Below are 24,063 nucleotides of genomic sequence, written 5' to 3' on the forward strand. Positions count from 1 at the left end.
TTAAACATGTATTTTTTGGTGTATTAGGTTTCTTAATGTTGCCGACTTTGGTTTAAGGTTAAAAAAAAAAAGAATATATTATTTATTACAAATCAGATGAGCAATCAGAACCTTTTTCAAGGCCTCAAAGAGCACTTACTAAAGGGAAAAAAGAGTAGAGGTAGGAATATTGAAGTGACCTGTAAGTATAGTTTATCTCCAAATCGCTATCTGAAGAAATGGAGGTTTCTGGATTCAATTGTAAAGGCAACGGTTGAGCAAATTTTGTATAAAATCCTGTAAATGGTAATAATATTTCATAATGATCTGTAAATATATATTGTGAAATGACTCTCAGCAATTATGAAAATGTATCTAAATTAAATTATTAAAGCTGAATTAAACTTATTTCTTCTCTCGAAAGAATATTCAGGAATGCCTTGGGTATTTCTACAAATTGGAGTGAGAAACGATTGGAGTGAGTGAGGCTAAATGGATGCACCTCGGTATAGATCTTTTGAAGTAGTTGAAGTTTGAATGTATTGGGGATGCGAAGTTTACAAATGGACTTCTGTTTTAGATCGAGGTAATACGTGTACTCTCAAATGAATAAAGCTAGGCACTTTACCTTCTCAGTAATGTAGCGCATTTGGATTTGTTACATTTTTTTTTTTTTCTCTGTTAGTCCATTACATCTCATTATGCCAGTTATATGATTAGTGTAAATCTTTTATGATGCTTATCTCGCAAATTATGAATATTTCAGAAACTTTTTTTTTTTTTTTTAATTTGAGGAGGTTTTGATTAGCTTGTGAATGTTCATAGGAGCATTCTATGAAAGAATGCATTAATCATGAAAAAAACATTAATTATTTTCAGAAAACAGAATGAGAGAGTGCGATGATGCTAGACCAGACAGGTAAGTGAAAGAGAAAAGGATGAGAGAGATGGAGACACAGAGAGAGAGAGAGAGAGAGAAAGAGAGAGAGAGAGAGAGCTGAAAAGAGAAAAAATGCACTCATGAATACTGATTATTGCAGAGGGTTCTTTTTTTGTTTGCTTTATGACTGACTGGGTGCCAGAGAATGCAGATGGAACCCACAGAATACATAATGGATGAAAAGGCAACACATCCGTTCCTTTGATAGAAAAAATGAGTTCTAGTCAACGATTCTAGTCAGTCAGCCACAGGGGACATTAAGGCAGAAAGGCATGAGCGTTTGGGCACATTCTGGACTCAGAGCACAAGAATGGCCCTGTAGGCCAGGGGGGAACACAACATGAAAGCCAGACAGAAATAGAGATGAATTTTATCTCAAGACATCAAGCCCACCCCCCCCGCCCCAACACACACACACACACACACACACATACACACACACATACACACACACACACACAGACACGCATGCACACACGCATGTACACACACACACACACATACACCCACCACACTCAAGGATGCTAACCCTGTCTTTAACACAAAAAAAGGTATACGTAGCCATTCACCGTATATAAACAACACCATATACTAAAAATGGATCCCATTGATTCTCGTGGATTCTTAATTAAAATTGGTAACTTAAGTCTCAAAAATCCCTACAAAAGGAACCATTCTGTGAGTTTCAGTTTTAATGCAAAGAAGCTTCCACAAATAGGATTGGAGCTAGAGGTGTTAAAATGTTAATTATAATTTTTCTTCAGGGGCATTAGAGAATTACTTCTGAACACGAAACAAACACCTTGTTAATCTGAGGTGAAAATTGCATGCCATGTCTGACAGCCTTTATGAACAGTGTCAAGACTCAGAGGAATGAAACTCACTTCATTAGCAGACCTGTAACTATCTCTGTTTTTAAAGCTCAGAGAGTACAAAGCCTGTCTGAAATATTTGATGTCAACCATAGTTGCCATGGTGATATCTCTGCAAGGAAGTGGAAGACAAAGTTGGTCATTTTTAAAGACAGTATGGTACATTCACCTCAGGAGTGTAAAGGCAAGTTTGCGGTGCTTCTGTCATAAAGGGGTCAGTGACCAGCAAGAGTGTCCGGTCAATAAGAATATATCAGGGTCTCAGGGTCTGACACAAGAGTATTTCTTTCTTTTTTGTTTTTGCTGTTTGAGCTATCAAACGTAGTTACGTAATTACAAATTCAGATAACGACTGTGCTTTTGAAAATGAACAAACAAAAAAAGAAAACATTAAAAAACTGATAGGTCATTCTACAGTTTCAGTCTGTTTAGTATGTATTTCTTGATGAATTGTGTATTTTGGTAAGTCAATAAAATGCAGACGTGTATTCTGAAATATTTGCCCTTGCCCTACATGTAATCATGCATGGGTAAACACAAACTGTACAGTATGTGACCGATTGCAACCCATCAACAGACAAATAAAGTCATGGAGGAGTGAGCAGACTATCATCATGGTACACCACACAGATATGTGTGTGTGTGTGTGTGTCTGTGTGTGTGTGTGTGTGTTTGTTTAAATCATTTCCTCCATTCGTACACTCTGAAACGGCATTAACAGTCAGAAACAAGATTTTTTTTTTTTTTTTTTTTAGAAAAGGGCAGATGCTTTCCTCTCTTAAATGCTTCTATGTCACCGGAGGAATTAACAATTCACAGACCTTTGTCCTATTCACGTGTGGGAGGAGAAAAGGAGAGAGATGGGAGAGATAAGAGGTCGTCGGGGTAGCAGTGTGTGTGTGTGTGTGTGTGTGTGTGTGTGTGGGGGGGGGATGGGGGGGGGGGGGGGGGGTGGGGGTGAGGGGGGTTGCTGTCTCCACTTTAACAGCTGTGCCACCACACTACAGGAAACAAGAGGGCCAGCCATCCTGGGATGAGCGAGGCATACACTTCGATGCTGCAGCTCAGCTTTCATCTGCGCCCGGGAAAACACATGGTGTGCTGTGGGCCTGTGTTAGCTCACTTCTCTGTGAGCCAGCGATTTACTAAGAGTCAGTCTTCTTGCCAGAATACATGAATTTAAATCTTTTAATCTCAGCATAGTGTATATTAATCATAATTCATGAAAATACAACGGCATTTTTTTTTTCTTATAGTTGCAACGTCTGGATTGCAGATAATTAAGCCATGGGCCTTGAGCACTGGTCTTTGATAGCTGTGAAGTTTTCGTGTACCCATGGCTTATATTGGTTTAGGATTACTAAATTGGATTTTTTTTTTTTTTTGTTTCTTGTTATCTTCACCACATAAAGAGCTGACACTGTTCTTTTTATATGCTGTCTTTGTTGTCGTTTAGAACATCCAAGCTAATGTCTTAACGATTCTTGCATTGCATTCATTTTTCATATCAAATCGAATGCAATTTGTACGTGTGAGATTAGCATTCTTACTGATCACTGCTTAAATAACATCAACTGACAAATGTGGAAACTGACATTAATGGAAAGTTTAGCCTTTGCCACAGAACGAGTTTCACAACATATTTACCGCTAGGTGACGTTGACAGTTCCCCGGCGACATATTTGTGAACGGTTTCCTCGCTCATATTTACAAAGTTTTACGTGTTGTTCTTGATTGGATGACACGTGTAACGATACATTTGTGATTTGCTTTGTGATTTGCCCAGCGCTATTCTCTGCACTGACATTCTACAAAAAAAACATGTCATTAAATGCAAATGTCTACCACATCGACAGGATTAATGCGACTAATGTTTTTTTCTTTTCTTTTTTTTTTTTAATGTTATGCTATTATTGGTTTAATTGGGTCAGTGGGATAATATCTTATCCCCTACACATCAGTATCCACTTTACATCAGATCTCGTCTGTACATCTGATCTGCCCTGCGGTTAGTAGCTTCTTGACTTGCCTCCTAAGGTATGCAGTGCACGAACAGCATACCTTTACCTCTGTCAAGAGTTTTACTTCTTCACAGAGGGCAGTCGGGGGAGTTTGACAGGTGTATTCACTGGATAGTTCTTTCACTGTGTCATGTCTCCTCTCGCTTTGTCACTCCCTCACAAAGGTTTGTGGGAGAGGCGATTTGGGACATTACTGGTAAATTTAGGTGTGTCCTCCGAAGAGCAGTACAAGTCTTCAGACACATGGATGTAACACAGCAGAGGAAAATCACACATTGCCGAGACAGATGAGAAGAAGACTCACTAAATGAAAACGGAGACAACATGACTTGGACTAACCCCCTGGCCCTCCTCCGTAGGACCTTGTTGGGACGTAAGGAGAGAGAGAGCACTGAAAGGACGCTGGTGTCCAACCTGCCTTACGAGGGCCTAAAAAAGAAAGAGCAGCCGAACCGTCACTTCAAAGGAAATTCCATCAAAACCACCAAGTATACCTTTTGGTCTTTCCTTCCTCTGAACTTGATAGGACAATTCCGGCGAGTTGCCAACATATATTTTGTGGGTCTCGCGGTGCTAAATTTTGTCCCTGTGGTGAATGCGTTCCAGCCTGAGGTCGCCCTCATACCCATATGTATCATTCTGGCTTTGACTGCTGTCAAAGATGGCTGGGAAGATTTCAGGAGGTACCAGACTGACCGCAAGCTGAATAACACGCCCTGCCTTGTTTTCAGCAGGTAAACAACTTATACTTCAGCGTCCACACACATATCTGTGATATACATATATATCTATATACACCTTTACACTTAGATTAGATTAAAATAGGTATGCAATCAAAATGAGAAATATCTAGATAATGTTGAGCATTTCTATGATTTTAATAAGCTAGATGTGTAGCAATGTTGGGTCCATGTGTAAGTGTATTTGAGTGCGTGTATGTGTGTGTGTGTGTGTTTGTATGAAGGCTTGTGCGCAAAGTGTTTCACATCATATGCGCTTCAAAACCCCATGGGAATATTTGACCTAGAAATAAAATTTGTGTGGGAGATTTTTCTTCTTTTGAAGAGCCTCACAACAATGTCTCACATCCAACGCATTGTGTGCTTTTTGACGAAATCCTTGTTGCAGCATTGCATCAGAGAGAAGACAGTGAGTAGGTTGTTCGGGTCCCATTTTAGAATGAATGAAGAGAAAAAAAAAAGACTAATTCACAACAGTCGAGAGGCAGCAGTTTTTAAGTGTACGGTTCAGAAAGGCTGTTCGTTTTCAAAGAGGATTCAAAATCCATTACTCATTACCATGGTTACTTGGTCTCTTTGGTGTTTTTATTTATCCGTATTTTCTTAGTTGAGCTTCTGTTCAGTTTGTGTCTCCTAGCGAGTTTAACCCAGGTGGTCTTCTGTGTTCTCTTGCACACAGCTGAGTCAGCTGACGTGGAGTAAATACATGACTCATTGCAATGTGTTTTCCTGTCGTCCATTGAGGCCCTTTGACACCTTTTATTTGTTTTCATAGGGTACTTTTTTTTTTTGAAGGAGTCGTCTCTAACTGTTTTATACAATGTTTCACTATCAGTACTGTCCACGTAACATACATTTTGTTTGTTGTGACTCAAACTGGAAAATTTGAGTTAAATACACTGGCAGGTTTCTTCAAACATGGGATTAAACTAGAGGTCATCGCTTTGTACTGAGTGTATACTGTAAGAAAGCCGTTAGGTTCACTGACCTAACAGACCACTTGTGGTACTTTCCTACACTGGAACACATGACAATACCTGAGTAAATATGACCACACACACACAGACCACTTCAGGGTCCGCAAAGTTGTATCGTTGGCAATGTCAGGTCGGTGCGCTCCCACTCCAACACCCCATTTCAGGGGTTTTTTTTTTGGCCTTCATTAATAGTTTATGTTCAATTAACATCCATATTTACAAAAAATTAAATGTTGCCTGGCACCATTTAAAATATATCCTCTACAGTAAAACAAATCTGTTCAAATTTTGTTTTTAAAGGGTATAGTTGGTTAAGTTGTGAAGAGATTAAAATATATATATATATATATGTGTGTATATACGTGTGTGTGTGTATGTGTGTGTGTGTGTGTGTGTGTCTTTGCCACACTGCGGCTTTCCTTTATCGATGACTTCAAGTCTTGTAGTTTAATCTCTAGTTTCTCTTTGCTGTGCTGTTGCTGCACTGTTTTACCAGAGCTGTTTTCTAACTTCATTAAGATGTCCGAATTAAGCAAAGGTCACTGAAAAATACAGCGTTCTAATGAACCGATTTAGTCTCAGGAAGAATACTACACAGAAAGATTCATTCCATTATTTTGTCATGTGAATATGTTCCACTTGATCAACCAGATTAAATTGGCATAAACCCAATTTATCGTATTACTTCATTATCAGCCAACAGTAATTTTCATTTGTAATAATGACAAATAAATTACACACCTGTTGTATTATACTGCCAAGATCCTTCATCAAGCTAGTGATTTTAAAATGATCTTTCATTTATCAGAGACACAAGGCTTCTGTTATGGGGAGTGGGATTTAAGCAACGTGTAAATTCCTCTTCTTTTGTTGTTATTAGTACATTCCATTCTGAAAAGGCGAAAAACGTCAATGTTCACGTGACTTTCATTCAAATTTCACTTATTCCAGACAATCAAAGGGAGGTATCATTGAAATAAGCACTGAAAACATCAATAAAACAAAGAATTATCATCGAGTAAATTAAAGAGGGGTTAAAGATAGTAACATGATTATCGCAATTACATTTTCATATCGTTTATTCAGCGACCGTCTGAGGCTTGTCTGAGAGGTCATCTCCAAACAAAGGTATGACGTCAACAAACAAGAAACGTCCCACACCCTACAAGCCTCCAAACATTACGTACGCATGCCTCCGTTCATCACTCATGCAACAGCACGAAATATGACGCCAACTACTCTATTGCACGCGTTTGTTCACAGAAAAAGAGAAAAAAATGTATTCTGTGCCCACTAGGTTTGTGCTGCGTGAGTCATGACCTTCCCAGTTCGTTCACACTTCAGCCTGTCTGGAATGTAGTTGGTGTCGCATGAAAATAACCTCTTGAAAATCCTGTGTCTTGTGATCGAGCAAAGTCAGTTCTCACACTTCTAAGCAAACACATAAAGTTATGGTAATCATAAATAAACTCAATAACCATGACCTTTATGCTGCCTTTCTAGCTCATTTTGTAAAGCAGCATGCTCCTTGACAAAATTTCAATCAGTTCACTGCTTTTTTTCTCCACAGTTGAAATCATGTATCACTGATTTCTTTCCTATTTCATTTTAGCCTTCAAAAGTAAAAAAAAAAAATATTGTGCTTTGTGACGTTCCTCCTTCAATAGGCTGAATAAAGTGCTGATGTCATGAAGTCAGAGGTGTGACCTTTCCCAGCTGCCTCTTGCAGAAAGACGAGAAGTGTTTTTTGCAGTGTGAAAGCTAGTCAGGAATTCAAGCACAGGTGTTACCTCACCATCATCATTTCTAACACTTTTATGTTTATGCAAACTGTCAAACCCCAGAAATAGACGACTCTTATCACAAATAGCAAAGAAACGTCTTCCCTTGTAGAATTCTTATCACAATGTATCTCTAAGTACTATCTGAAACAGACATCACATAGACCAAGTGGAATAACGCCTGGCTTGCAGAAAAGAAAACTCCTTGTCTGATTTTATGAGTTAATTCGCCATTGTCAGCATTTTCTTTACCGTGTGCAAGAATATCTCCAATTCGAATGCCACTTCTCTCCAAATACTCACCTTTCAGAGTTGTTCTTGCAACGTGGAACAATTGGTTTTCATAGTTAGGCTGTCAGCGTTTTAACAATAGAATATGATATTCACGAGCAACAGGATCTCACCTTACAATAAATTACAGTTTTAAAAAAATGCTGGCGTGATTTCAAATGTATTTGGTTAGACACTGATTTTTACCACGACACCCCTAAGTCCTTTGTGAACGACAAACCGCCGTTGTCATTCCACATGCTTACGTGGCCAAATAATCCGTTTGGGAGTTTTCGCGGTAGGTATGCTAAAATTATGCAGTTGATGTTGTCTTTACTCTGTGGCGTGGCCGGAGCTGTTGTGACATGGCACGGCTACCGTTTTTTAAAACCCACCCGATCCTGTCTTACACGTAAGACAACATGCTTGATGTGTTTTAGTCATCGTTTTTCTTTTTTTTCCTTTTTTTCCCCCCGTGCTTCACCATCCAGTTTTTAACATCTGATTCTCAGTCGGGAGAGCCATGCCACGTCACAGCAGTTTATCTCTTCTTTTCTAATTTCCCGACTCACGTTTACTTTGTAGTCATTGGCACTCTGTCATTATAATATTATTACTGACATACTGCTCCTTATTTTGATTATGGAGACTGTGTTTCTTCAGTCTGAATAATATCAAACCACACATCAAAGCAGATAGAATTTGTATACAATATATACAGTGAATATATACACTGTGTTCAGTCATGGTGCCTCGACGGTATTTCTAAGGCCAGATTCGTACTATTGTACTATGCATGTTTGAATACGGCTAAGATCTGATGACAGAAATGTGTGTATCCTTTCCTGCTCTTGTTTTAGGAGAGAAATGAGATACGTGGAGAAGCGATGGAAGGATGTGAGAGTGGGGGACTTTGTGAAAGTGCTTTCCAATGAGGTCATCCCCGCAGACATCCTTCTCCTGCACACATCTGACCCTAATGGAGTGTGCCACATGGAGACAGCCAATCTTGATGGAGAAACTAACCTGAAGCAGAGGAAGGTGGTGCCTGGTTACTCTGCCATGGTGAGATTCTCATTTTCTCAGGTCTGGCAATGGAAAAGTTCTGTCTGTCAACCATAACATACATCTGCAGTTTGTTTGTTTTTTCCCCCCACCCACCTGACTTTTACCTTTACACAAATCATTTTATTTTTCTATGTATATTTATAGGGTGCATTTTATAGAGCAGACAAGGCTCATTCTAAAAGGCGATGACCTCCTGGTTTTTACCCTTACATGATAATTAGAGGGTGCTTTTTACAGTCTCTGTGATCTTCATCAGACTGACCGAAGTGATTGGTGAAAAAAGAAAGCTGGCAGGACATCATGACTCTTGGACCAGATTTGGATACGCCCCATTGTTTTCAAAGGGACTGACTATAGTATCATGGAATGTTAGCTACAACATACAACCTAATTGCACAATGTATTTATATTTGCATTGCATCACATGCATTATTTTTAAATACATGAAATATTCCTGCTGCTTGGTTGCCACTAGTTTTGAGGTCCGAAAGCATTTCGTTATAAACAATGGTTCATGAGTCCGACAAGGCCAGAAAGTCCATTGGAGTTCACTTTTGACACAGTTTTACTTTTGTTTCCCAGTGTCTGAGCGTAGCATGCTCTGGCGCTTTTAGCAGCTTCCCTTTTATTTGCTACCTGTTCACACCCAAGTTTAGCACTCAGGTAAATGCATATCAACATGACAGTTTACTAACTACTCCCCCCTGCTCTACATACCACACATATATATTCTATGAGAGGATCCTCCATTACTGTCCTTTCATGCCAGTGTAACATAAAAAGAACATTCTAGTATTACTGGTTGGTTTACAAAGCTCCTTATTATGGGAAATGCCAGCTATCCATCCAGTCATCCCCTGCACACCCCCGAGACATGGTGTCTCTCATTTGTTTATCTTCCGAGCATAACTATGACTAAGATTCCTTTCATCTCATCGAATTACGTGGGAGCACTTGACACACAACCCATGTTGCTAACTACCAGTGATTTTGTATGGGGCTAGAAACGGGTAGATTGGTACCTGATAATGTTTTGTATGTTAACATGATATAAGATAAGCAAGATGCCATTAATTACATGTGCTATAAATGAAAATCTTTAGTCATTCCTGGTATGACCAACATAGTAAACTCCTTAATACTGAAAAGTTGGAAAAGGATCTCATTGTCTGTTCATTAAAGAGGTAAAAATCATGATTAGAGTTCAATTTTGTTTCAGAATTCTCCATTTGACCCTGTAAAATTCAACTGCACTGTCACATGTGAGAAGCCTGACAAAAACCTCAATACATTCAATGGTTACCTGTGAGTATTCTACATGCTTTCAAAACCAATTAAACATACACGTATCCCCCGTTCTCATTCTTATTTACCGTCTTTAAGCAGTTTCTGCATTGTCCATAGTTTTTGCCTGGATACACAAATACACTATTTACTTGTTGTCCAGATAGGGACTGTCAGCGCTGTTACACACTTCACAAAGAAGATCCAGGCCATGAAGTAGGGCAACGAAAACAAATTTAGCCCCACGCACGTCCTATCGCAACTATAGTAACTGGGTTATCAAGCTGAGAGTTGCTTCTGATGCACCATTGCATTGTTTAATAGTCATCTAACATTCCAACCTTAGAGGAATAAATCAATGAGAAATGTGAAAATTTTGAACTGAGTTACTAGGGTCATTAAGGATACTCTTTTCATGCCGTAGAGAAACGACTGATAATAGAAAACTGGGCTTTGGCATTGACAGTCTGCTGCTACGAGGATGCACAATAAGAAATACAGATGAATCATCAGGAATTGTGGTCTATGCAGGTAATTTTCTCATATGTTCATTTTCTTTCCTCAAACATGCTTGGAATTTAGGACTTATGAAATATTCATCAGTTCATCAAAGCATGGAAACAAAACCTCAATGCTTTCCTTTGTTAAATTTTGTTACATTTTTTTATGTATGTCCAACAGCATACTTAGAAACACTCTGATTTTTTTTTTTTTTGTAATTTGTAATGTTTTATTTTATTACAGGTCATGAGACCAAATCCATGTTAAACAACAATGCACCCAGATACAAGCGGAGTAAGCTGGAGAGGAAGTTGAACGCTGATGTTGTCTTCTGTGTGATTATGCTCTTCGCCATGTGTCTCGTTGGAGCTCTGGGTACAGTGAAAAGACATCCTTCATGCTAATAAGAAACCCCACTGTAACAGCCATGCAGAGAGGGAGGACAGTTGGCAGGAGAGGGGGCCTGTTTAATCATGGGGCTGAACTAAGATCAGCACAGTGATTCTACGCTGTCATGAAATGAACAAAACTCTGATCCATGTTTGTATTATACTTTAGCCTGTCCATTAAAGATGATCCTATGGCAGGCTTCAGAGATTGAGAGTAAAATGGTTTGGCGACCTTGACAGAATCCTCTTGTTCCTTCTTTTTTTCATTCTATCAGGCGTAAGCTCAGAAAGGACACTACAGACACCAAGAATAACTCACTTACAGGGCAGTCTTTTGAGAAGGCAAAGATTAATCCCTCTCTCTCTCTCTCTCTCTCTCTCTCTCTCTCTCTCTCTCCCTCGCTCTCTCTCTCTCTCTCACTTTTTCTCTCCCTATCTCCCTCTATCCCTAACAGGTCACACTATCTGGTTGGAAACTTTCCCCAGCGCCCCTCATATTTTCATTCCAGAGGGTAAGAACGAGCACATCTCTTCAGTGCTTGCAGGAGTCTACATGTTCTTCACCATGATCATCTTACTACAGGTACAGAGTACGCTTATGTGGCTGCTCTTTGTGAAAATATTTAATTGTCCCAATGAAGTCTCTGGCTCAAACTCTGGGTTTCTTTCTCCTCTTCAGGTCATTATCCCCATCTCTCTCTATGTGTCCATTGAGTTGGTGAAGATGGGACAGATCTTTTTCATCTCTCAGGACATTGACTTGTACGACAGTGAGACGGACACCCAAGTCCAGTGTCGGGCTCTGAACATTACAGAGGACTTGGGACAGATTGAGTACGTTTTCTCTGATAAGACCGGAACACTCACTGAAAACAAAATGGTGTTTCGGAGGTGCACCATCATGGGTACTGAATATTCTCACGATGAGAACGGTCAGTGGGCTTTTATGTGGTGATTCTTTTACACCTCAGTGAAGATAGACTAAAAATAATCCATTCTTACCTTCTGATTACAATAATTAAGAGTGTCTTTTTTTTGTGTGTTTACAGCAATACGCCTAGCAGTGCTTAGTGAGACAGAGAGTGAAGAGGAGGTCACCCTTTACCAACAGCGAAATTTGCCACCTCTTTTCTCGATGGACGAGGATGATGAGGTCTCGTCGGTTGTGAGCGTATGCAATGGTGCTAGGACCAGTGTCGATAATCATCACAGACCAAAGGTCCCGACAAGTCCCCAGAGTGACTTGGCCTTCAGCAGTCCGCTGGTGAGATTCTAGAGGATAAGTCGCTTTTATGATATCCTTTCGCAAGAGCAGAGACTGTAACTATCTAGAATTGACAGACCTCACTCTAGAAAAGGTACTCTATGTCTTTCACAAGACCTTTGAATAGACAGTTGTTTGTTTTTTCCATAACAAAAAGAATGTCCAAAAAAATGTCTGTTAGCATATCCTAGATTAGCATCCTTTGTCAGTCACTCTTTGTTTCAGTTGTTTTGCTGTATTGTTTTGAGTAGAACACAATACACGAGACAGTGAGTGAGGCATTGAGATGACACCGAGAAAAATGAGGAGGTGTGTCTCGTCTGTGTATTGTCTCTGTAACCATACATGACCTAGCTAACTTCCACACGCCTTCATGCGCCCAGTCTGCCCTGCAGATGGCCAAGCAGTTTGGTGTCAACGATGAGCACAGCAATACTGGCGCTGATCTGCTCTGTTTCTGTGTGTTGACATATGGGCATGCTGGGGTGCATTAAACATGGGCTACTGATATTGTACAGATTGCCTTTGCTCCCTGCCCTTTTTCATATGATGCTGCACCTTTTGTTTTGATTTGATCCTATTAGTTTCTGATAAAACAAACTCATGATAACATATGGGAGATTATAGCAAGTTAAAAAAAAAAATAGATTTGCAATGTAATAATCAGAGGTTATGGTATTTATCTTTCGGTGTTCCGTGCAGGAAACTGAGGTTACGCCTGACAAAAACCTCCAACAAGAAATCCAGGATGCAAACCGTCAGATGGTGGAGAGCCACGGCCGCACGTGTGAGTTCTACCCGAATGAGCCCTACCTGGACTTTTTTCTGACTCTCGCCATCTGCAACACGGTGGTGGTTTCCACGGCAACAGCCCAGAGACAGAGGGTGAGAACACACAATGACACTGACCTTGCAGAAACCAGGAGGGTGGGGTTATGCTCACAAGCACTGAGTCACAGTACAAAAAGTGCCCTCATGTCAAAATAATAACAATAATAATAGCATGCCATACAGATTAGTCCGCTACTATGTAGCACACATGTGTCTGCAATCGTTACCCCTGAAGATAGTATTGTGACTGCTTTTCCGAGACTAATTTTAACTCCAAGTCCAAAAAAACTCTGTGAAGTTGTTTGCAATCAAGGCATTTTTATGCCACTCACCAATTAAGTGAGTGGTGTTCCCACTTGCCCTCTACACAACTTTAATGATGAGAATTTAATGGAAAGGTTTGTAAAAAGTTGAATCCCTCTCATCGCTGGTCAGTGATAATTTCCTAAATTACTCTTGAGGACCCAGACCAAATCACTTCGTCCAGGGTACAAATTATCTCTGGCCTCAGACCTGCAAAACTGAGACAGTCAAGAGAGAATTGAGGTCATCCCCTAATTAATTTGATTAGCAGCTGGGTGTGATTGCGTCATCCCAAGTTCATCAGAACTCAGAGAAGTAGCCCACTGATGAGGAGTGTGCTAAACTTCCAAACCAACCTACAACTCTATTTTAACTTAATAAACTAAACTAAATAAATATTAAGCTATTTATGCAGCTTGCAGACTTGCTGAATGAAGTTATGTCTAAACCAAATGGATACAAAGAGATGATAAGACTTAAACATTAAATATCTATATATAAAAAATAGTTTGAATAATGAAGCGAGTGAATCATGCCAGATAGGTGCCCCAATTCCTCTCAGTTTTAATCAAAATGACAAATTCACACTCTTAGACTCACAGACAGTAGGGCATAATTATTTAAAGTCCAGTTAGTGGCAAACCAAAATGAAATAGACAGATGAAACAGATAAATGATACGTGGTGGATTAGAGCTCAAGATATGTTGTATTGTACAGGGCAGAGGGCGTCGGAAATCCACTCCCTCAACGGGTGCACCTGAAGGCCTGTTTGGGAAGGTGTTCTCCAGCCTGTCCATCAAAGGAAAACAGAAGTCACCTGCTAACCCTTTTTCATTGGATGACGAAGGGTCTGAGGACATCGCTACTATCACCAGTGACATGGGTGTTGCTGAGATCAACCATTCCAAGCAGGAAAAGGTCAACGGTAGCTCAGTCAGGAACAGAAGTGCTTCGGGTCACAGACAGAGCAGTCGGGCAGGTCCTGACGAGGTATGTTACGAGGCGGAGAGTCCAGACGAGGCAGCTCTGGTACATGCAGCCAAAGCCTATGGCTTTATCTTGAAGGAGCGTACTCCAAACCATGTGTCAGTCGGGCTCCCGGATGGAGGGGAGCTAAAATTTGAGGTGTTAGATGTCCTGACCTTTGACTCCACTCGGAAGAGGATGTCAGTGCTGGTGCGTCACCCTTACACCAAAGAAATCATACTGTACACTAAAGGAGCTGACTCTGCCATCATGGACCTACTGGAGCCTCCGTCAAGATGTAAGCAGACCTTTGCTTAATCACTGGACATTTCCTATACGTTTTTGACAATGTAGCTCTGAGAACAAAAATTCTGACTCTCAATTGTTGAATCTTGCAGTGAAAAGTGAAAGGAAACGTGTTAAAGCCAACACCCTAACACACCTTGAGATGTATGCTAGGGATGGTCTACGTACACTGTGTTTTGCCAAGAAGGTAAAAATTTCAGAGACTTGTGTATTATTATTTTATTTCTCTCTTTATTTTACAATTTTTGTTATTCTTTTGTCCCCTAACGATGTCTCTGTAATTTTTAAGGTTTTGACTGAACAGGCATACGTGGACTGGTTAAAAATCAGAAGAGAAGCGTTGTCTGCTATCAAGAACAAAGATGAACTGATGTTGAGATCTGCTGTCAAGATAGAGACTGAGCTCACTCTGCTAGGTAGAAAACACGTTAAATCGATAATCTGTGTCTTGTTTTTCTCTTTTGCTGACAAACAGGTTACTGATAAAAACCAGAGCCATTCCTGGCATATAGAACAACTTTCATATATACGATATCCTGCTACTGTGTTGTCCTGGTAAAACAAGTTTATGATGCCGTGTTTCAAGGTGCCACTGGGATTGAGGATCGTCTCCAAGAGGGTGTTCCGGACACTATACAGGCTTTGAGAGTGGCTGGTATGAAAGTATGGGTGCTTACTGGGGACAAACCAGAAACAGCTGTCAATATTGCCTACTCCTGCAAGTTGCTGGATAAGAGAGACCTGCTGTTCACACTCACCTTACCCAATAAGGTACTTAGCTGCATGTCTTACCCAATCTCATTGCTGTCGAACCACTTTCCTCCTCTTACCATATTCTTAGCATGCTAGCTGCACAATTCATTGATTTGTACCTGATCTGCACCAGAATGCTTAATAAGGACATGTTTTAATCAATGTGGTTAAACAGTTCAGGCTGGACTGCTCTACCATGTGTCCTGTCTGATGGTGCATGAATTTCTAATGGAATGACCAAACATTATGCATATGTTGTTCAAGTGTTTCGATTGGCATTTATGTGTCCATGGTATTTGTCTGATATGCATTGCATATAACAGACAAATAGCATTGACACATTGCATTTCTCTTTCAGTCTGTCCCAGAAACTAAAAAGAAACTGAACTGAGTTTTCTATCCAGAATACTTCATTTTGTTCCACTGTAATCCTATTTCCACTCTTCTGGGGAGGGCATGAAACAGCTCCCGCTCCATCTTGTCACTGTATCCCTCACAGGTTTACGAGATATACCTGGGCTCTAATTCAATCTGTGTTTTGTGCATTTCTTGGTATTGCCTTCCCAAAATACAGTTTGCCAAATCCTAGCCTTTTTGCAGTGTTTGTATTATTTCCAAGGTCAAAATATGGCAGTGTTGTTGCATTGTAAATACATTGTAATTGAATGATGTAAGACTCCATTTGGACCCAATAGTACAGTGGATAACAGCTGAATTTAATTTCAAGATGACCTGAATATTTTCATAAACCACCAGTCCAGAGTCTACTGTCTTATACAGTTAGCCATGATGAATATAATGGAACCGGAGCCTGGTAATTGCTTGCTGCTGGAGATTACCTAAAAGGTCCCTTGGCTGTGCTGGGAAGGCAATATTCTTAAATCCCTTCAGTGAGAATTAAAAAGAGGACCCCGTTGTTTTTGGCAGGCTGCGTTAAAATCTAGTCTGGACGGCGCGCTGGCCGAAGCACGTAAATATCCTCAGTCGATGGACTGTTACGTGGGAAGTGTGACATCAGATGTCACTATTGGTCTGGTGATTGATGGGCCAACGCTCAATCTGGCTTTGGAGGAGGACCTGAAGGCCAGATTCGTGGAGCTGTGCAAACACTGCCGCTCTGTGTTGTGCTGTCGAGTCACGCCTCTTCAGAAGAGTGAAGTGGTCAAACTGGTGCGGGACAAGCTGAAGGTCATGACGCTGTCCATAGGTAAGACAGGATACGCCTGAAAGCAGTCTGTTGGAACTGAATAGACATGATTGATGATAGTGACTTGTCAGAGGACTTTTGGTTATAGCCCATTGGTTGGACTGTTCCGTGCCATAAATGAATATGTTTTAAACATGTGGAATGAATTGTTGTTAACAACAATGGCGCTTGATTTAGGTGATGGTGCCAACGATGTGAACATGATTCAAGCAGCGGATGTTGGTATTGGAATTTCTGGACAGGAGGGAATGCAGGTTTGTGTTCCTTAACATTAAATAGTGTTAAAATGTATCAGATACAATGTGTCAGATACACAAGCTTAGTTTTGACTTGTTTCATGTGTCTCTTCTCAACAGGCTGTCATGGCTAGTGACTTTGCCATTGCACGCTTCAAACATCTGAAAAAACTGCTCCTTGTCCACGGTCATTGGTGCTATACAAGACTGGCCAACATGGTCATCTACTTCTTCTATAAGAATGTGGTAACTATCACAAGAAAGAGCAAATACCATATGCATATTTTGGACCTGGCGTATATGTATGATTATTAAGAATAACAAAAACTGAAGTATCAGGACAGTAACTAAAGCTGTGTTAAAACTTCAGACATATTCATATGCTGTGCTTTATTACATACATTTACTAAGTATTTGCCATTTATTAAAGATTCGTCTGTAAATTCTTAATTTTGTTTGTTACAATATCCTATTTGTGTCTCTGAAATGTAGCGTTTCTTAATGTGAACAAAAAATAAAATCTGACATTTTCTCCGTCTTAGGCCTACGTGAACCTCCTCTTCTGGTACCAGTTCTTCTGTGGTTTCTCAGGCACTTCCATGATTGACTACTGGCTATTGATCTTCTTCAACCTGTTCTTCACATCAACTCCACCCATTATGTATGGGATTATGGACAGAGACGTCTCTGCCTTCACACTGTTGAATCTTCCTCAGCTCTACAGGATTGGACAACACTCAGAGGTCAGTCTTTGTCATACTGTTGTTTCTGTTCACAGTCGTTGCTCAGTGGTTACAGCCATGGGAGGTTCTGGCTTTGAATATAGGCTACATGGTGTTGTCCATTTCTACTTAAATATGCAAGTCACTAAATCACTTCTCTTCACTGGCATCACAGCTGATGACAAAGAGTATGACTGTGTTGCTTTCTTTGGATGAGAGTGTGGACTGATGTTGTCGTGTCATTCTAATTTCAGGGATACCGGCGTTCGGACTTCTGGCTTGCTATACTGGATTCCTTCTATCAGAGTCTAGTTTGCTTCTTCATCCCTTACTGGGTAAGGATGTGAATATTAATCTATTTGTGAATCATTTTGCTCTAATGGTTTGTCTTATCATAGGGTTCTTACTCTCGCTCTCTCTCTCTCTCTCTCTCTCTCTCTCTCTCTCTCTCTCTCTCTCTCTCTCTTTCTCTCAAGACATACCATGGCTCAGATATTGACATCTTCACATTTGGAACTCCCATGAACACAGTGTCCTTGTTCACTATCATTTTACATCTGGCTATTGAGATCCAATCGTGGGTGAGTTGTCGAGCTATGTCTGCACTCCTCAATAAAATATTTGCCGAGACAGAACAGTCTTCAGTCCTTATCATTTTAAAAATGACAGTCAAACGTTTTTAAGCTCCATTTTAATTCGTGTCCGCAAATGCTTTGTCTGCCTTTGCCTTCCTCAGACCGTGGTTCACTGGGTGATCATGGTAGGGAGTGTTTTGAGCTACTTCATTGTGACTCTGGCCTACAGTGCTGTTTGTGTCAGCTGCAACCCTCCCTCTGACCCCTACTGGATCCTGCAGCAGCAAATGGCCGATCCTGTGTTTTACCTCGTTTGCATCCTAACCACTGTTGTGGCGTTGCTACCCAGGTATTCTGTTTCTCCTTTGAGTGCTGAACAGCTCAGACAAAATGTCATTGTAAATACGAGAACTCACATGTCATTCCTGAGTGATTTTAAAGGGGCTATTTTATTTTACTGTGCTTGAACAGTTGAATTCGATTTCTAAAATTCTTATGCTGGAGCAAATTTGTTTTTACATTTTCGTTCCTTTCACTTTTGTTTCACCTTTTCTCTAACTTGACCTTCCCAGTATACCTGTTTTAACAAGAACGCGGTTAGCAGTAATGCTCTCAGTTACAGCAGCACAGTCATGTTTGCCACATTTATGCATTTGCCTTAGGTACACAGTGCATGTCCTGAAGGGGACACTGGCTCCCTCCATTCACCTTCACGCCCGTCAGCTGGATCGCCTCAATCCCTCTGAAAGGGAAAGTTGGATCAGGGAGTGGCAAGACATGTCAGTCCCATATCCTGACACGATGTCCTCCCGTTCCCGTCCTCGTCCCATCAACCCCGTAGACGGCGCTCCTCAGCCCGACATCGCTTATGCCCCTGAAAATCCCTTCAGAACGAGAAGCAATTCCTCCATCTGTGACACAAGCACCTAGGACACAACAGGCCATCCATACAGGCCTATGGGTGTTTTTTTTTTTTTGTTTTGTTTTGCTGTTTAGCACTACTGAATAAGATTTTTACATTTGCACAACCCCATACCGAAGAATGCAGAGAGGCACAGACATTCTCACCGGTATGAGAGGGCATTGTTAAAAACAAAATACGGTTGAAAAAGAATTATTTATGAAGAATGTATAACTGCACTGTTTATTATATATATATATTTTTTGTATGTTTCTACATAGTTCTGCTGACAAATGTTTTGAATGCCCTCGAAGCAGTACATTTCAATTTTGAATGTGCTTTTCTCTAGCTCTCTCCCTCTTATTTGAGAAAGCTCCTGGATAATAACATTTTATTGCAGCCATTTATTTCCCACAAGGCTTTCAAGGTGTAGCCATAACCTTTCACCATTATTCGCTACAATCAGTGATCAGAATGATCAATACATCTGAAACCGTTTTGTTGTTGCAGACACCTGAATGCGATATGCTCTCCAGCTACATTGCTTGGATGTCTAGTCTCCCTCCCAGAGATCTATTTCCTGTCGTCACGTAGAGCACATTTGTATGCACTGGTGCTTCAAGCTCCTCATGAAATAATTGAGGTTTGCAGATGTTACATAATATTCCGGTATTTTCTGTTCATGTAGCTGGGTTCAGAGCGTGTTGTTTATGACGGCAGAAGGCAGAAACACATGTACTGCAGTGTGGGAAGGCACTTTTTTTTCATCTTTGCTATGTATTTAATTTTTGATTAGTTAATATCTATAACACGTTTTTGTATGAACCTGGTCGTGTGTGAGCGAGAGAGTGTGTGAGAGAGAGAGAGAGAGAGAGAGAGAGAGAGAATAATCTGCCATGATAGAACACAGAGTTCATCTCCTCCTTTATTTGAATACTTAATTGTCTCTGTGACGTCTCTCTGACGTTTTTTCACTCTTGGAGAGGTCAGTGATTATCCTGCCTGTGCACACATGCAGCCAAATAATGACCAGGGGAACATCTCACTTTTCCGATTCACCTCATGGACATGTGTAATTGAAGCGTCCTCTGTAGCTCATGCTTGTAATAAAAAATAGTCTTCTACTGATTCTATTTGCAGAGCTCTTTGCATTTTTACATAACGATGTCATACTTCTCTCTGGTTATACGTGTCTGCCATCTAGTGTCGGTCTAATGAACAGCAAAAACAACCTACCAAAAACACAAACAAGATGGTTGGAGTCTTAATGTCAGCTGTATGATTTTATTTATTTTGCTTTTCCAGTGTTTGCTAGATACTGTGACTTATTTGATGAACACACAAGACAGTTTACATCATTTGAATTAATCTTAGTGTTTATCAAATGCAACAAAACCAAATGTATTCCATTTTCTGTGAAGCTGTGACACTTTAGTATTTTAATACGTATTTTGAGAAAAAACATGCTCAAATAGCAGTACTAACTGCATTTGGTAAAATAACAGTGTCATATTAGAAACTGAATTTTATACTGAATCCCTTTTAGAGAGAAATGTGCATCATGACAAATGACATACAAAGACAGAAAATGAGTCCCAGCAAACCAAGACTTGTAATTTTGAATACACCCTTTTTATGAAAATGTATGAAATAAAAATTTACTGTGTATCTTTGAGCCATTAAATGGAATATGATACAGCCGGTTTTGCCATGAATGCGTCGCAAATTAAAAGTAAAAAAATTACAAACAATACAAGTATTTTTTATGTATGAGACAACTACAAAGGAACCCATTACGACGCAACGACATGGAGGATATAATGTGTGAATATCCCACCTTTCCCATCATTGTAGTGTGTATCATTTCAATCACATATATCTCTTATAGATAATAATACTAAATATATTCTGTAATATAACTGATATTAGTAAAAAAAGGCTGGAAATATAAAATAAAAGCATAAATATTCTTAAGCTGAGCATTATGCTGAACATCAAAAATGGCCTTATTAAAAGAAAGCTGGGTTATGTTTCATCTTTAATACACAATAACTGAAACACTGGAAACACACTTATCTGCTTATAACATTTACATGTAACTGCAACACAAGGTGAGTTTATGAAACATGAAAAAGGCATTTTTCCTTTATTTGTTATCACTCTGCTCCTAATCTAAATACAAGCTAAACGGCTGGTGCAACATTTCCACGGTACCTCCGGGCTAAAAACACGATAACTTCATAGAAAAGTTCAACTGAAGTTATTCTGGGTACCTTGTTGTACATCTACCAGGTGGGCATCATATCAGGGAACCAAATGCGGCCCAGGTGCTTAGACACCTCGCTGTGGATTTGCTCCATGTTGTACCTGTTGTCGGGAATTAGTACCTCCTCCATGATAGACAGCTGGTTGAGACGACCACCGCACATCTTCACAAACTCCATGAAGCCGCTGCAGGTCACCTCGCACTCTCCCAGGCCGATGGCCGTCAGGCTCTTACAGCGCTCCGCGATGCGGATTAGCTCCTCATCCAACGGCTCCAACCCGTTAGCGCACACCACCAACTCCACCAGACGCGGGCAGTTCAGGCCAATGCGACCCAGCATGTCTTTACTGACAGCCCGTCCAAAGTAGAGGTGAGTGACAGGTGTCTCCTCGCGAAAGAAAGGTTCGAATTCTTCCTCATACAGGAAGAAGTACATGACGATGTTGACCTTCGGCGAGTGACGAATCAGGGCATCCCAGCTGCTCTTCTTAATGGTGTGGAACTGCGTCTGCCCGGGGTTCTCGCTCACCACGTCAATTCTCAGGTGCTCCAGGTGCACGTGTTTCTCTGAGGAGAGAGCCAGGAGCAGTTCATCACTCAGCAGGTGGTAATTTAATGCCAGCTCCCTCAGTCCATGACACTGATCAGCCACGCAGAGGATACCTATAAAAAAGAGGAAACACACAGTTAGCCTATCCATAAGCTGCCTAAGTAAGACAATCTGTAAACAAGCACGGATTTATAACTGGCCCTTTGCACTTTTATATGGGCATACTGGGTGTGTGTATATGTAAGCATATAAATAACACATCTGAAGTGATGAAAACAGGTTTACAAAGAAACAAAGAAAGGTTTTCCGGTGTCATAAAAAATGTGTTATTGTGTTCATATTGTTTTTACCGCTCTCCATGAAAGTGCTATTCTGTGTAAATGTGACACCACAAACTCACCTGCCGGTGAGACATGGGGACAGCTGCTCATTTTCAGTAACTTCAGAGTGTCGCTGTTGTTTGCCACAAGCACCTTAAGGGAAGGGTCGTCAACTGGCGTGTCATCAATTTTTATAGAGGACAGGGACTTGGAGTTGACAAACACCACTGTCAATGCTGACACAAAGTGTGACTGAGAACAGAAAAGAAAATGCTGTGCTCAGCAATCACCGTTTTATATATATATATATATATATATATATATATATATATATACATACACACACACACACACCGTAAAACATGATTTATGGAAGGTTTTCAGTTGGAGTAGTGTGCCTTAAATAGACGTGTTTCATACCTGAGACACGTCCATGAAGCTGGGCCGTGCTGTGGAAATCAATCCCAGAGTCTTAATGGTGCAGTTCACCAACTGGGAGAGAATGTTGCATGCTGCTTCGGCTGATTCAGTACAGCTGTCAACCTGTAGGATGTTTGAGTGGACAAAGACCCAAACATATAATTATAAAAACACTTTATAGTGTCATGGATATCATATCATATCATATCATATCTAAGGTAGGCATCAAGGATGAATCTCCCCAGCAATTTACTGTGGGCCATTAAAAGATCTGGTCATCATCTGTTTTTTACATGGTCATGGGGAAATGTTCTACCTTGAAGCTGACATACTGCAGATGCTGAGCGTGTTTCTTAATGATCTGTTGGATGAGGTCAGGATGAGTGGACCTCAAGTAAGATGTGGCTGGTTGGTTTAGCTCAAACTCAAATCTTCTCCACAGATCTGGGATGTGAAAGACATCATTCCACCTCCGACAAACGGACGAGGCCCGAGCCCGATCAACGAGAGACAGATACTGGAAGATGTGAAGGACAACATGATGAGGCAGGTTCCCCCAGTCCTCCACAGGTTTCTGCGGGAGAGTGGAATCTCCTTGGACAAAACTAGGATTCCCACTCTTGTGTCTTTTGAGTCTTCCTTGATTCTCAGAGGGAGCAAATCCCTGGCATTTTGATGAAATGTTTACTCGTCCTCGCTTCATCCTTCAGAGTGAAAATACAGGTTAAGCAAATGGCACATTTATGGCACAACAATCTACGCAACACTCTAGATACGCTAAATGTCAAGGCAAAACATTAAACTGGTGTGTTCTTAGTATAGCTGAATATCCTCTGTTATCTTTGTTGAACCTACACCATTGTAAGACAATGATGACATATAAATGTTAGAGTAGTCTAGAAATGATTATCAATATTTGAATCAAACACCAAATCCAAGCTCACTGTCTCATAAATAAACGCGCAGTTGGTTCGCAATATTCAAGGTTCCATGACTACGCAGGTTTTTGCTAAATCTTGGTTTCCGTATAGTAAACACTGAGAAGCCTATCCGTGAACATGCACCGAGATTAAAGATGACTTCTCCCTTTCTTGCAAGAGGAAGCAACCATCGCCGTTGTAAACCGATGAAAAATATCATACTTACTTCCTTTAGTGTCCTTCGACAACGAGCAAAAGCATATTTTCCAAAACGTCTAAACGTCGTTTATCGCTGGGCTAACCTCATTCCAGAGAAAAGACATTGCTGTGGATCATTCCCAAATGCTATCTTATAAATACTCAACAGCCGTGCCCCATAATAAGCCGAGCTCTTGGCTTGAGAACTACAGTATTCAACAGCTTGGTACACAGCGCAGGGGGGAAGAGTGGCACGTGAGTGCGGGAAAACATGGGTTTCTTTGAACTACATTGTGCCTTCCCTGGTCAGCATTTACAAGCAAGAGAAACGATAGTTAATTCCTGCATTTCGACGTCCTATAGTGATTTGTGCATTACATCTTGCAGTAGCTTAACTGAGATGTAGTTACAGCACGTAGATTTAATAGGATATTCACGGTAAATAATCTGATTGGTAAACAAACAACTACTGTAGCGTGTTTAACAATTTTAGTTGTAAAGG

At 40.5% G+C, this 24,063-nt stretch overlaps 2 protein-coding genes across 3 annotated transcripts; one reads left to right on the forward strand and one right to left on the reverse strand.

Annotated features, from left to right (window-relative positions):
• The first annotated feature begins 4,136 nt into the window (after nucleotides 1–4,136).
• Nucleotides 4,137–18,916, forward strand: atp10b (ATPase phospholipid transporting 10B). Its single transcript, XM_030765539.1, has 21 exons — nucleotides 4,137–4,546; nucleotides 8,441–8,645; nucleotides 9,868–9,953; nucleotides 10,357–10,463; nucleotides 10,677–10,808; nucleotides 11,278–11,405; nucleotides 11,502–11,754; nucleotides 11,872–12,086; nucleotides 12,789–12,971; nucleotides 13,939–14,485; nucleotides 14,586–14,680; nucleotides 14,783–14,909; nucleotides 15,080–15,264; nucleotides 16,174–16,453; nucleotides 16,631–16,707; nucleotides 16,810–16,935; nucleotides 17,232–17,432; nucleotides 17,666–17,746; nucleotides 17,888–17,992; nucleotides 18,148–18,335; nucleotides 18,649–18,916. The coding sequence occupies exons 1-21, from the start codon at nucleotides 4,137–4,139 to the stop codon at nucleotides 18,914–18,916; spliced, it is 3,999 nt and encodes a 1,332-aa protein (XP_030621399.1).
• Nucleotides 18,917–21,172: 2,256 nt separating this feature from the next.
• Nucleotides 21,173–23,146, reverse strand: fbxl3l (F-box and leucine-rich repeat protein 3, like). Of its 2 annotated transcripts, XM_030766539.1 has the most exons (5): nucleotides 23,045–23,146; nucleotides 22,760–23,005; nucleotides 22,444–22,566; nucleotides 22,104–22,275; nucleotides 21,173–21,816 (listed from the first exon to the last, which is right to left on the reverse strand). In XM_030766539.1, the coding sequence occupies exons 1-5, from the start codon at nucleotides 23,144–23,146 to the stop codon at nucleotides 21,173–21,175; spliced, it is 1,287 nt and encodes a 428-aa protein (XP_030622399.1). The 2 variants fall into 2 exon arrangements, with proteins under 2 accessions (XP_030622399.1, XP_030622398.1); XM_030766538.1 differs by having other exon boundaries at nucleotides 22,760–23,146.
• Between the last annotated feature and the right edge of the window lie 917 nt (nucleotides 23,147–24,063).

The sequence above is a fragment of the Chanos chanos genome, chromosome 2, assembly GCF_902362185.1.
Source record: "Chanos chanos chromosome 2, fChaCha1.1, whole genome shotgun sequence".
NCBI classification, from domain to species: domain Eukaryota; kingdom Metazoa; phylum Chordata; class Actinopteri; order Gonorynchiformes; family Chanidae; genus Chanos; species Chanos chanos.

Excerpts from the sequence above, each read along its gene's own strand:
- atp10b (XM_030765539.1), top strand. The coding sequence starts at position 4,137 with ATGACTTGGACTAACCCCCTGGCCCTCCTCCGTAGGACCTTGTTGGGA. Across the intron at positions 8,646-9,867 it reads TGCCTGGTTACTCTGCCATG|AATTCTCCATTTGACCCTGT; the intron begins GTGAGATTCTCA and ends ATTTTGTTTCAG. Across the intron at positions 9,954-10,356 it reads AATACATTCAATGGTTACCT|AGAAACGACTGATAATAGAA; the intron begins GTGAGTATTCTA and ends TTCATGCCGTAG.
- fbxl3l (XM_030766538.1), bottom strand. The coding sequence starts at position 23,146 with ATGAAGCGAGGACGAGTAAACATTTCATCAAAATGCCAGGGATTTGCT. Across the intron at positions 22,276-22,443 it reads GCTTCATGGACGTGTCTCAG|TCACACTTTGTGTCAGCATT; the intron begins GTATGAAACACG and ends TTCTGTTCTCAG. Across the intron at positions 21,817-22,103 it reads TCCCCATGTCTCACCGGCAG|GTATCCTCTGCGTGGCTGAT; the intron begins GTGAGTTTGTGG and ends TCTTTTTTATAG.